The 14413-nt window shown below is 38.4% G+C and overlaps 1 protein-coding gene across 1 annotated transcript in view; it reads right to left on the reverse strand.

The window, feature by feature from the left end:
• The window catches only part of LOC146461730 (EGF and laminin G domain-containing protein-like), an 18692-nt gene extending 6154 nt beyond the window's left edge, over nucleotides 1-12538 (reverse strand). Inside the window, exons 1-4 of the mRNA XM_085086397.1 lie at nucleotides 12382-12538; nucleotides 6626-6827; nucleotides 4477-5474; nucleotides 2034-2633 (exon numbers count right to left, since the gene is read on the reverse strand). Coding sequence (XP_084942523.1) covers nucleotides 2034-2633; nucleotides 4477-5474; nucleotides 6626-6827; nucleotides 12382-12445 — 1864 coding nt within the window. The 5' untranslated portion in view covers nucleotides 12446-12538. The remainder of the gene's footprint in view (nucleotides 1-2033; nucleotides 2634-4476; nucleotides 5475-6625; nucleotides 6828-12381) is intronic.
• Nucleotides 12539-14413: the final 1875 nt, after the last annotated feature.

Below are 14413 nucleotides of genomic sequence, written 5' to 3' on the forward strand. Positions count from 1 at the left end.
TTGAATATACGACGCGCCATTTGTTTCAATGCATTGCTGATCATCGATACTCTGCCATTGGTCGCCACCTGAGAGATGCCCATGGGAACAAAAATCTAAAAAATCTACCCAACCTAGGCACTTATGGTAATAAACTGAACATGTTCAAAAATCGGCATTGACGTACAACCAATCTACACCAGTAAAAAAATTGAGCAAGACCTAAAGCTTGAAGAGATCAAGCCACGCATCGTAAATCAGCATAGCGTTGTTTACCATTTTAAATGTGATTTGTGTGATTTAAATTACGTTGAATATACGACGCGCCATTTGTTTCAATGCATTGCTGATCATCGATACTCTGCCATTGGTCGCCACCTGAGAGATGCCCATGGGAACAAAAATCTAAAAAATCTACCCAACCTAGGCACTTATGGTAATAAACTGAACATGTTCAAAAATCGGCATTGACGTACAACCAATCTACACCAGTAAAAAAATTGAGCAAGACCTAAAGCTTGAAGAGATCAAGCCACGCATCGTAAATCAGCATAGCGTTGTTTACCATTTTAAATGTGATTTGTGTGATTTAAATTACGTTGAATATACGACGCGCCATTTGTTTCAATGCATTGCTGATCATCGATACTCTGCCATTGGTCGCCACCTGAGAGATGCCCATGGGAACAAAAATCTAAAAAATCTACCCAACCTAGGCACTTATGGTAATAAACTGAACATGTTCAAAAATCGGCATTGACGTACAACCAATCTACACCAGTAAAAAAATTGAGCAAGACCTAAAGCTTGAAGAGATCAAGCCACGCATCGTAAATCAGCATAGCGTTGTTTACCATTTTAAATGTGATTTGTGTGATTTAAATTACGTTGAATATACGACGCGCCATTTGTTTCAATGCATTGCTGATCATCGATACTCTGCCATTGGTCGCCACCTGAGAGATGCCCATGGGAACAAAAATCTAAAAAATCTACCCAACCTAGGCACTTATGGTAATAAACTGAACATGTACCTGGATATGTGCAGTCCATTATTTTTTTTCCTTTTAATAGAATGTGGGTTTTTGTTATTTTTTGCTATTTTTATGCATTTTTGTACATTGTATAGTCACAGCACATATTTGAAGTGCTTAGTAGAAAACCATGTCAAGTGAAAAATTGGCCATGAAAACCAAAATTAATTACCATCTGACTGTGCACATACACTGGCCATGTTTAGTCAAGTCTTTCTCTTGATTGAGAATCAAATTATCTGCCCATGACAGGGGTTGATTTAATGGATGGTAACTCAATGTTTGTCACATCAATGCGAGGTACTGGTACATGTATGTTCTGCGAAAGCTAAATGTGGTTCTTATTCAAAGGTACTCAAAATTGTCATTAAGTTGCATGTCATATCAACTCCCTATTTTTCTTTGGGTGGTTTGCTCTTCGCTTTGAATCTGCAGGAGCGTCAAGTGAATAATTCTGAAGATTTGAACAAAAGCTAACAAGGGACATCAAGTGGAAATGATTTTATGAATCCTAAGATTTAAATAAAATAAAACCTGAGTCCTTTAAAAGAATGCTTTTGGAAAGACTAAATTGCAATATTTTGTACATGCTTGCCAGCAGATGTTTGCCCATTTAAAAGTTTATTCCAAATTATCCTTTTGTAAGTTTTGTTGGCCCAATTTATAGTTTATTCTAATCGAATTGTAAATTTTCTTTGCCCGTTAAGACGTTTTACTAATCCGTCCATAAATTTTGTTTGCTTGTTGAAATTTTTATGCTCATCTGCTCAAAAAATTTTGTTGCCCGTTTAAACGGCTGTAAAATTTAACATTGGAACGCCTTTCAAGAGCGTATGTTTGGCATTCGTTATCCATTTATTTTTACCTGTTCAAAAGGATAAGCATTAGTGTAAGTTTTCCTGTGAGGTCACATATGCTCTCTTATTCCTGAGATTGTAGTCATGGCTAAAACCCTAGTACCTGCTCGGCTCTCAAAGATTGCACAAATCATATGTATAAATATCAAATTAGGTAACATACCCGAGCAATAAAGATAGCCAACAGTATAGTTTGCTTCTCCTGGCTTGATGACACCTTTAAACACCACCTCTGCAACAGGAAGAAGAATTGTCGAATTTAAGTCCCCGCCATCACTGTTCCAGACATCCTGCGCAGCATCACAGTTGCATTTTTTATTCCTATCCACGCAATTTCCTTCTTGTCCACAAGCACATTGTTTGGTGCCAGGTTCAGCGCCACCCCAGTAGTCCTGGTACATTCCATTAGCCGACACCCAGTGACCAAGCCTCTCTGGACCACCAACATCAAGTAACTTGGCTCTTCTGCAACCAAACTCAACGTACTGTGTGCACCTTTCACTGTGCCGAGCCAAAGCTTTAGCAGCAGCTAAGCTGGGAATGTATTCTATTTTTTGAGAATTGGGTGTGCCAGGTGCGTCAGCTGAAATCAACTTGATCCCAATATTTTTAGTCAGCACTCTGGTGGTAGGTGGCTCAGCTGTAAAGTTGCAGAAAACTGAGGCAGGCTTGAGGGGTCCCGGACCATCAAAATCAAGGGTGTAGCTATTATCTGGGAGGTTGTGCTTCCTTTTCAGAATCTCGCAACTGGAATCATATTTAGCTGAAGAGGAAATGTGAAAATAATTCACTTTGTATGTGGCTAAATAAATAATCTAGGCAAAGTTAATCTTAAGCCAATGCAGTCAGGGGGACCCTGACCCATGGGGTGATTACATGGGCTGGTCAGTGTTTCTCACTTTGCATTTGGGTATTTATACTCGTATATGAAAACAAATGCACAAATATAATACATGCATTAATAGTGCTGTATGTATAGTTTGCCTATCTTTGACCTGCACTGTAAGTATACAATGGTCAGGTAAATATGATTTTCCCCTGAATTCCTTTCAGTGTGACAGTGCCTGTCAGCTGACTGCTGCAGGAGTAGTTCCCGCTCCCAGGATTGTCAGGGATACCTGTACATGCTCTGCCTGGCCAACACCTTATGCACCAGTTCCCATGCTGATCTATTGGTGATGAGTTTAACGGCCCAAAGGGTAATCGTTATCAAATCCCTTGTTGTTATACACATACATAATTACAAGATTAAAGAAAAATCAAGAAGTAATCAACTGTTACCATGTAATTCTTGTGGCCTAACTCGGGGGCTGATTACATGACGAATTTCAGCCTGGGGCCGAAATTTCATCGCGGTAGGCGGGCTGGAATTTTGATGCGATTACATGGCGAATTTCAGCCCGTGCGCCAAATTTAAAATTTGGTAGGAAGAGTGAAGAGAAATCAGAATGGCGTCAAATATTCGACTTGTGAAAATCGGGGCATTGCTTCTCTCACAATTTAGTCTTTTGTTAGCACTCAATTTCCAGTTGTTTTTTTTTTTGCCATCTCAGTTCATTGACCTGGTCTGGCACTGCCAATGGTGTAATGGCAGGTGGTCCAAAGGTCGGTTCCTCCTCATATATTCGGGCTGTAGCTCCCGAACAGCTTCATATTGCTTCACCTTATCTGCGTTGAAGTCACTGTTCTGGTAGTCCATCTTCGATTTGTAAGCACCGAATAAGATTTTCAATTTTATCGCCATTATTCCACTGAAACCTAGTAGCTGCCATTTTGTTTCATTGAAAACAAATCACTGTGCATGCCCACGTCACTTTTCTACCCAGGTGACCTTGCTTTCCAGGCGGGCCTGAAATTTCATTCTGATTACATGAGGTTTTTCAGCCCATTTGCCCGGGCTGAAATTCAGCCCAGGCTGAAACTTTCTTCATGTAATTGAAACGTCATTTCAAGAAGATTTGTTCAAGAAACCAGGCTGAAATCTCAGCCAGGGCAGAAATTCACCATATAATCGGCCCCTTAAACAGTTCTGTAGTTCTAAGACGAGTGGTTTGTTTTGTTGTTTCAGCTAGACTGTCGTGTTTCTGACTCCAATGAGTCTTCCTTTGGGCAATGACCCAGGATATGCCATTGAGTCAAGTGCCAGGACTCTAACACAATCATTTTTTAGTACAAAACTGAGACACTCAGGTTACACTATACATTGAATTTGAAGACTACCCTGTCTGAAAAGCAAAGAATGCATACAAGGCCTGTGTTTGTACAAAAACTGGTTTTACACCAAATGGTTCAGTTTTGTCACTTTGACCCCAGGATGCGTGTAATCACAACGTAACTACATCTTCATGACATGGAAATGATGTATGACATACATGTGCATGGTTCAAATATTTATGTTCAGAAAAGTGAGTTGGCAAAATTTGTCCAATTGAGAATCAAGTCTTGAGACACAAGGGAATGTCATCTCAACTTACATCTGAGCGGCACAAAAGAAACCCAGGGAAGTACATGTAAATGTGATGATACTTACAACTTAGCGTGAAAAAAAAATCATCTTGGGCCATGTTGAAGATTTAAGGGGGTTAGAAACAATCCTGCTTACTTACGAAATTGGCACATTGGTTTGTTGTATGCTGTTCCAGTGCATTCACAGTTAAATGACTTTCCATCCTGGTCACACTTGCCATTATGCAAACAGGGAGAAAAGACGCAAAAGTCAGTGATGTTGCAACTGTTCCACTCAACCTTATTGATCTTTGCTTTTTCATTTGGCTGGCAGGGTTTATTGTAGATGCTGAGCTGTCTCATACAACCAATAAATCCACCAGCCGTCACTTCACTGCCAAAAAAGTCATTTGGGAATGTAGCGGGAACACTTGCATCAAACTTTTTGCCAACTGTCAACTCGATAGTTGAAGACGAGATGGTGAACTTGACATGATGCCAGTTACCATTGTTCATTGTTGTAGCCTCACCTTGATTGTAGGTGATGGAAGCAGTGGTTTCACTACCACCAACAGAAACTTTCAGCTCAACATAGCGCACCCTATACGTAAGCTCAAACTTGTTGTTACCATTGACTTGCTTCAGGAGAGTCCCACTATCCAAATATGTTCGGAACATTAAGCTTCCCTTGACATTAGTTTGGTCAGACAGGCCAACAACTGGACAAATATAGCTGGAATCTACTGCACTAAACGTAAACGGTTTATAGGTTTCTGCTGTGCAGTCTTTATCCATACTACTTGGATGCGCAACAGAAACATCTTTGTCAAGGAATTTGATAACATCTTTGCCTGGCTGTTTAAATTCCACATTACTTAGGCAGCCAAGGAAGTAAGCATTTGATTTGACAGAAAGGAGGTTTTGGAAACTTGTTGCACCACCAACAAAAATGCTAATGTCTATATCTAGCTTTTTATAGTAAGTGGTAATTGTCTGTTCTTCTCTTTCCTGATCAGATCCCTCATCCAGTACAATGGTTGTGTCCTTCATGTTGCGGGTTGCTGTTAATGTATGTGGTCTGTTATCATCAAGATTTTTGCCAAGGTACACCTCATGTGCATCATCTTTATCCGGTCTAAATCCATATCGCACAGCATATCTGAATAAGAACCAAAGAAAAACGATCATTTTGCTATTCATTATTATTGCTATCACACAGCGAAACACAGGGTTCTTGGTAAGATTTGTAAAAGGAGATAATAAATTTACAATAGCAGGTAGATGCCATCTTGTTAAATATGTCTCCCAGGGAACGATGGGAACGAGATGGTTGTGGGAAGAACAAAAACCAAACATGGCAGGGCTTGAAATCAGCCTTGTTTTTGACAAAAGAAAATGCTCCAACCAAGAGTGATTTCTTTACAGGCAATGGATTTTAAATGATATACTACCTCCCAAATTTTTTTACATTATTTATGGAAAGGACAGTCCCACAACAAGGACAATTTTTTTCGAAAACATCTTTTTTCGTGATACCCGCTATCATCTGCAGTGTATGTGAAAAGACGGTAAAAATAAAAAGCTAGCAGCTCCTAACAAGAACCCTGGAAACAGAACACACATACAATAATAATGGTCAACAGTGCCATTTAGCCCTTTAAGCCCTGAGAGTAATCAGCATCAAATTTCTCCTTGTAATATCAATACTTACTTACCTGAGGTTATGAGAATTAAGCATTAACTCCTTAAAATCACTACTTGGTTAAACATTCATGAGAATATAAGAAATGATCAGCAAAGATGAAATGCCTTGACTTTTTAACAAATTCTCCTATCTTGTAATAGGAGAAATATATCAATCAAAGGCTGCTGTGAGCCACCTTATGGATGAATATGTAGTAGAGAAGGAGAGACAATGAAAGTCAAATTTTTACCACAGTACAGTAAAATATTTACATGTAAACAACACCACAACGGAACACAGATTAATCATTACTTGCTCCATTCTTATATCCCTGAATGGAGTAAGGACAGCTGACCTTCAAAGAATTTTTTATATCCCCAATCCACTTGTAATGATTGCAGACGATTGCATCTCAACCCCTACTTGATCTAAACCACATGGATTATGTCAACCATGAGGTACATTGCCCAAAAAAGGGAGGAGAATATTTATATTAATACTGAGAGCCCAACTGTTTAAAGATTCAAGGCTCAAAGTTTACAGGCACTTGCACAAAACTTCATCTGTAAAGCTTAAAAACAATGTAGACACAAAGTTTAAAACAATCAAAGGTTTTTTGTACAAACCTCATTCTTCCACCCACAAGTTCAACGACAACGTAGTCTGCTTGGTCGCCTCCTGAACCTCTGGCATAAAACAAGAGCCCAGAGGGTTGCACTGACTTGAATTCAAGTTTTAACGTGTCGGCATCAGAGTTGATAGCAGGGTGCTCTGAAATTGACTGGATGTTGTACTCCAGATAACCCTCACCAGTGAACTGGCGAGACACTAAAAACAACAGACAAGGATTAATGGGTCAGCAATATTACCAAGGGTTTCTTTGAGATTTTGAACAGTTGGGCACAAGATTATTGCACCTGGGCAGGATAGTCAACTTGGATACGTTCTTTTATTGAAAACATTGGTTGAGATATTACAGTCAATCCACTTCATGCATGACCAGTATTTCCGAGAATGAAATGAACATTCGAATTCCTCTTTGTAATGTCTGGTGTATGTTTCTCTGGAAATCTTTCCGAAAAAGACGCATTAACTGAAAAAAAGATTCAAAATACTGAGAAACAATTGTTATTCTTTTTTTTATTCTTGAAGTACTCAATGCTGTAATGTAAAGAAAAATTCATAGCTTAAAACCGTCAATAAACTAGACAGTGAAATTTCTACGGAAACTCTGAAATCTCGCCGGCGATGTTCAAAACTGACATGTAAATTTCAAAACTCGGTTCAAATTTCAAAAATTCTGGTCATGCTTGATGTGGATTGACTGTAAATGCAGCTTGGCAAAGTTTTGTTCACAGATGGTCAACTTGCCCAGTGGCTGGCCAATGAAACCCCTTCAAACTTGGATAACCATGCAGGCTGTAGCCTTGGAAATCATGGTAAATTTTGCACCATTAGTACATGCATTGCAGGGTTTATATTAGAAATTGGCCCATAAGGGCCCAGTGGACACCCTCTACAATTTTAGGGGCCTTTGTTTTCAAGGAAGGGGACCCAAAAAGATATTTGAACTTCCCTGTCAGTCTGCTCAGAAGCAACTCAGAATATGAACACAGAAACAAACGAAGAAGGGAAAGGAAACTGAGATACAGAGGCTATGGATTTTGTAGTATAGAGCAGCAGTCATATCAATCTTTCGAATACTTTATTTCAGAAAATAAGTACTTATCCTTGCACACAATTTTGTGCCCCCCATTTGCTGCGCCAACAGATATCTTATACAGCAGTTTTTCGAATCGACGAAATCCCAAAAATTAAAGCCGCGCTCTAGAATTAAGCCTGCATTGTACTGTTGTTAAAGGGGAATGGACGGTAAAGGTGAAAAATACATTAGAAATGACTCTTGGAAGTGAACATTATTTTTACTGGTTTCTTCAGGGAATCAAATCTTGTGCTGAAATGGTAAATAAAATGTTCAATATCCAATCTATTTGCTGTAAAATGTTTGACTAATTGACGGGCTGAGACCATCACTGTCTTACGTTAAAATTTTAGCACGGCAATTTTTCATTTTGCTCAAAAGTGTGAGAACTTTTTTATGAGGCCTTCAATAGGGTCCTTTCAAAATATTAAAATTCAGCTTGAATGCAAGGCCTAGAGGACACAAACAACAGAAATGAATAAACATGATTACCGTATTTATTTGATTAACCGCCCACCTTCAAATAAGCGCCCACCCTGAGAGCCGAAAAAGTTAATAAGCGCCCACCCTCGAATAAGCGCCCACCCCAACCCCTCCCAACAAAAAACATTTCCGTACTAGCCCAGTGTGAACTAAGAGGAAAGTCAGTTGTGTTCCAAAATTGGCGGTAGTCAATGAACTTTTATATTGCTTATGCCTCGTTCAGGTTAGCTTTTGCACTTTGTTTTCACTTGTCTCGCTGAAGCAAAATAAACTTGTTATCCCTTGTTTTTTAATTCTCTAAAAATGTCCTCCCTTGCGGAAAATGTTGGGAAAATAATAAGCGCCCACCCCACAAATTAGCGCCCACCTTGAACAAGTGCCCACCCTTATGGGCCCAAAATTACATAAGCGCCCAGGGCGGTTAATCAAAAAAATATGGTATTCAGTTTTCTTTGCTTGTGTCCTCTAAACCTCATTATAAAGTTGAATTTTTATATATCAAGAGAAGCCTATTTAGTCAAGGAACATTGCTTTGTTTTCTTCTGCCGGTTTACTCTTACCCTGCTTCTGTACCAGAGTCACTTCAATCTCTCCTAGATAAGCCGGGAAAGAAGAAGGGTCCCTTCCCCTTTCTGGAAGATTGAAGGCGACTCTGCTAGCAGGGTAGTTCACTATTAGCTTTTAAAAAAACATGAAGGCAAAACATTGAATTAGTGTTGTTTCATGTCATCCAGCAAAAAGAAAAAAAAAAAGCAACAAATCAGAAGATCAGGGGCTTTAGAACAGCCAGAGTATTCATACATGTATGTGCTTATAACAGATTGTGTTTTGGGCAAAAAAAATTAAAGTGCCAGATGCTTATTTACTAAAACAAAATTGAACAAAATTTGAATACATCACATGAGAGAAATGTCTTGCTAAAATGATATCCGGCCTTAATGTACAGCGTATCATCAATGCATTGTTAATTCATAAGCACTTTGTGTAAACTGACAGATTGTCACTGGTAAAAAAAATTCAAGGTGTCAGATGTCAATAATTTTGTAGCATGATCATTAAACAACTGACGTCTGCTGCATAGGACTCATACCCTGCTTACAATGTAGCTACAGTACATGTACAAGACCATCTACAACCCATCATGAGTCATCCTGCAGAGAACTGCATAACAAAAGCACAATGCACAAGACACTTTTCCTTAATGAACAATAAAGTGAATTTTCAAACAACCTTCTACCTTATTCTTACACGTACTTATTTGCATGCATTGTTTCGTAAATATTTGGAAGCTGTATTTCGCAAATCCGGCCCATTTTCCCCCTTGGGCTCAAGGAAATAAATCAAGTCAAGTTTTGTACAAACACACTGTATCAATTTTGCAGTTTTACCATTGCTTTAATCTTCCAAACTCTGATCTGAGAGACCCACTTCTCAAAACAATAATTTTCACAAACTACCAAGGTAGACAATAAAAAGAAATTAAGTTTGAAATGGTACAAGCTTCTAAAAATTCCAAAAGAAACAAAAGGCCAGAAAAACCAGCCAAGAATTTGGGAAAATACAGATCGTGTGCTAACTAAGAAGTAGAAAATTTATTCACAGAAAGAGTACAAAATCACAAGATACTATTTGGGATCCGACACAAATGTTCTCAGAATAAAAAAGCAAGCCTTGTTCTGCATCTGTCAGCATCAAAGAATCAGTTCTGTTATAAGTAATTGCTGGAGCAAGCTAGGCTTCATACAACAAAAAGCTGTTTTGGAACCTGATATATTAGCACAGATGGGCAACATATTACCACTCAAACTTTCACTCACAAAAATGCATGTATGCATAACGTAACATCATCATACATGCCAACCCACGGAGTTCAAAAATAGGGAGACGTCCAAAAATCTTCAGGGACAGCCAGCAGAACCGTGTCAGCAACAGCGAAGAGCCTCCGAGGGCTGTGGAATTAGGGCTATATTTAGGCAGCGGGAGAGTTGGCATCACTGCATCATTATAGCATACTGTATTTCTAAGGCTATAAATAAAAGTCCAAAGTGTGAGTGCCCACATCAAAAGTACAGAACAGCACTTCATCACAGTAATTTTCAAGTACAGCTGTATGAGTTTAAATACGAGCATTTTACATGCTTTATACAGGGCAACACATTTCTTTGGATCTGCTTGTCATAACATACGTACAATGTAGCTTAACATCTAGATTCTGTGGATGAAACAGGCATTTATTTCTATAGTACTTGAATGTTTTGTAACTTGAACTACATGTACCATGTTGAGGTTGGAATGATAAGACATCTTAAAACTATATATGAAGAATTCAGCTATTGAATATTTGTCGCTGTTCAATATTTCTGATGTACAGGTATATGTACATGCACAAATTTAAGGATATGAAAATACTGGCCTGATCATATTATGAAGAGAGATAAAAATACATCAATGTGAAAATAGTTATAATGACATACACAAAAAATTTTTCAATGTAATGAATGTTAGATATCAAAATTTTAATGATCTAGACAATAATTCAAAAATTTTGTTTCTTTTTAACAACGTTGATACTTTTGTCTGTAGGACAATCGCTGCTTATATTTATGACTCAATGTTAATACGACAATCAATGTTAATTTAATTATTCAAATACAAACTATTTAATGCCATGTATACTTATGAAAATACTGAATAAACTGTTGTTATTGTTGTTGTTATATGTAATCCGTAGACAACAGAACATTAAGTACTATCTTTTGACTTTTTACATTTTGTCCAAATAGCCTTGAATTTACAGCTTTCCCAAATTTGAACAAGCCTGCAAATACATGTAGGGGTAACTTCCTGTTAGCTATTATTTACAACTTAGTTCTTTGGTAGTAAAACATTTATGATAAAAATAAGTCTGTACCCACAAATAAAAAAACAGAAACAGAAAAATGCTGAAATATGAAAATTTTCAAAGACTCTCAGAATCTTGCAAATAAAATCTTGCAAAATGCTATGACAGGACTTCGAAAGAAAAGGCTTCCGTGAATATATTAATAGTTCTTACGTAAGCATGATGACATGCTTTCCAACCAAATTCTAATGAAAGGGAAATATTAAATGACAATGAAGTCCAATCAATTATTTTGTGCTTGGAGAATGACACATCAACGCAAAAAAATAGTTAGAAAAGACGAGAAATAGCGGTAAAGTGGGAAGAAATGAGAGAAGGCCATTGAAGATCGATCTCTCCGTTTTTCATTAAAGGTATATTTACATCTAAATGCATGGAGTATAAAGGCTTACACAAACTTGGTCGTGTGGGCTCTTACATTATAAATATACAAGTCACACAATGATTTCAACGCATTCACACAGTGTACGACATTGCACCAAAATCACCAAACGCGAAAAATTCGATCAGAATTCGACATTAGCAATCCAAACAACAAGATTTGGTATGAAATGACAAGAATGTGTAACTGACGCTAACCGCAAATTATGGAGTGAAATCCACAACAAGGAAACAGACATTATGAAACATAAGCTTTCTACAAGTACATATATGCGGGACGCGAAGTCTAGTTCCGTGCTAGTGTTAAACACACGATCAAAATAACTCAACATTTCCGTATACTTTAAATCGAGAACAAGATCTCCTTCGCTGCCCCTGCTGAGTGGACGACACTGAACACGAAGGAACAACTTTCAATATTTTGATAGCAGCAAGTTATCATTAAAGATGCATTGGTCGATCGTATATCAAATTGTAGGTTTCCAAAGACGGCTTTGCGGGCTAAAAAATTAGCAAGTACAAGTCCAAACCACAAGTGATAAAACACTGTCTCGATATCTATGCGATGCACATGTGAAAGCTTACTACGGCCAGCAGCAGGAACGTGCACTGTAACTAACGTTGAAACGATCGCCTTACGAGGCTTGACGTACGATCGATCAATGTAGGGACATTCCATCCAAAACCATTGCTTCGTGGCAGCCAAAACCGCTCTTACATTCTCTGGCATTTGCAGTTACTAAAACCTCGGTAAATACACTCAAATTATAACAGTAAGATACCCACATAACCAGTTATTTAAGGCTGAATTGGATAGGTGGGTTCGGCCAACCGCCTCGTCCGATTATTTGCAACGATCTCGAGTTCTAAACAAGCACATCACCATCCCTACCAAAAATACATCGGTTTCCTACCTGCAAACACTAGTGCCAAGCATTGAGAAAGCCACAAAATCGACGCCAATCCCTTCAAACCCATCCTAAATGCACAACGCAAAATGGTGGATTCTTAACAAGGGCAAACCACGCTCATCTTGATCACGTGAAAAGCTACCCGACGCTTTGCAGAACTCATACTTTGCATTGCTCTGTTGTGCCTCCCTATTGGACGAGCCCAATAAAACCACGTAATCCGATTGGTCGAAGTCATGGTTTCTGGGTGGGGCAAATGTGAGTTGTCACGCAGCGTGACAAAATTGTCATCCACAGCGAAATATTTTATCAGTTTTTTTGAGTAACTCAAGTAAATCGAACAGAAACCTGTTTCTCTTGGCTTCGAAGATTTCTGTGCATAAATTTTACGGCAATGTTGTTATTCGTCAAGAACAGCGAAACTTAAAGTTTGTCTCGTGATAGGGTAAGACGTCACGAAAAACGCCTAATTGAGAAAAACAATAAATTGCGAGCGAACTACTGAACCCAAACTCAAAAGGTCACTTAACATGACCGGACACATAATGCCTGCGGCAAAAATACTAGTAAGTTGGCAGATAAAAATTTTCGCGGGAAAAATCCCTGATTTTTGCCGAGTTATGTACAAACTGGAAGAAGTGCAAACCTCTTTAGTGCCAAGCAAAGCTTCTGTTCTGCAAAGCACGGTGCGCAGTCACACCTTATAGTTGCAACATACAACATTTGCTTTCTTGTAAATTTTAATTATAATTTTATCAAGTCACAGGGTTGCCACTTATCACAATAGTAAAAATTTCCTGACTTTTCCCAGGCCACGAATCAGTTTTCAAGATACACAGAAGACAATTTTTCTACCAATAAAAACAGCGATGAAGCCAATTCCTTTATCAAGAGAAGCAAGTTACTTTTGAATGAATGACTTTATTTCCCATATTGAAATAATACAGCAAGTATATTATGTTGTTACAATCTACACTTGGGAGGAAGACTAAGGAAACTCTCGCGAGCTTTTACAAAGTAGTCTCCCTTTAAAAAAAATAAACTCTATCTAAATTTAGTCAAATGGTATCAGAGACTGGAATAATATACAAAAATTATTAACCAGTGCCAACGAGGAAACTCTTTCTCAAACCTGGTGGCTAGCAAAAAATTAAAATTTGCTGACTTTTTATTGACTTTAAGCTAGAATTTAGTATTTCTCTAATACAGAACTCCCTGACCTTTCCCTGACCTTGAAAAAATTCTGTTTTCCTTGACTATTCCTTGACCATGGCAACCCTGAGTCGCAACGAAATACACAAGAACTAAGACAAAGGCAAGCAAAGACGACAAAAATGGACATTTTATAGGATTCTTGCTCCCTAAAGCTGTTGTTATTCTTGTCGTTCTCGCTGGATTTGAATCATGTCTCCTCAGAACCTCATGAGCCTGTCAAGAGAGGCACGCGAGCTGTTTAAGTGCCCCATAGTATTGTAACAAGTCTTGATTAAAATGCCAACTCTTAGCGTACGTGGGTAAAAACGTAAATGGAGGTCGGTTGATACGTTAAGTCTCTGCGCATATCCCCATTCTACTAAAACAAAATTGATATATTCAAGCCAAACAAAGACACAAAGAAGGGCTACAACTGACGTCGCAGTGCTACTTTGGTGACAACTTGTTTTCAAAAGGAGCACATCTTTGCTGGAACATGTTTCAACAGGAACTTGTCATTTCAGTTCTACAGTCCTACAGTACAGTCCTGTTTATTTGGCACTTTCCCAAGGCCAATTTCAATTTTCCGTCTTTTTGCTAACTGAAACAAAAAAAAAACTCTAAAACAAACTTCAATTCTGCACGTGTCAAAGTAGACTCTCGTGTGTGGTTGATCACGCGGTCACGTGTCACACAAAGAGAACAGAACAGTTACAGGTGTCAAAACAGCACGCGCGGCTGTCAAAGGCCTCACGGGATTTAACAACGTTCACTTATGCCCAGGAAGTAAGCCTCATTCGAGCAAGGACAATGATAACTCGCCTGCATGGTTTGCAAAAAA

This window comes from Pavona decussata, unplaced genomic scaffold (assembly GCF_977016875.1).
Source record: "Pavona decussata unplaced genomic scaffold, jaPavDecu1.1 SCAFFOLD_195, whole genome shotgun sequence".
Classification (NCBI taxonomy): domain Eukaryota; kingdom Metazoa; phylum Cnidaria; class Anthozoa; order Scleractinia; family Agariciidae; genus Pavona; species Pavona decussata.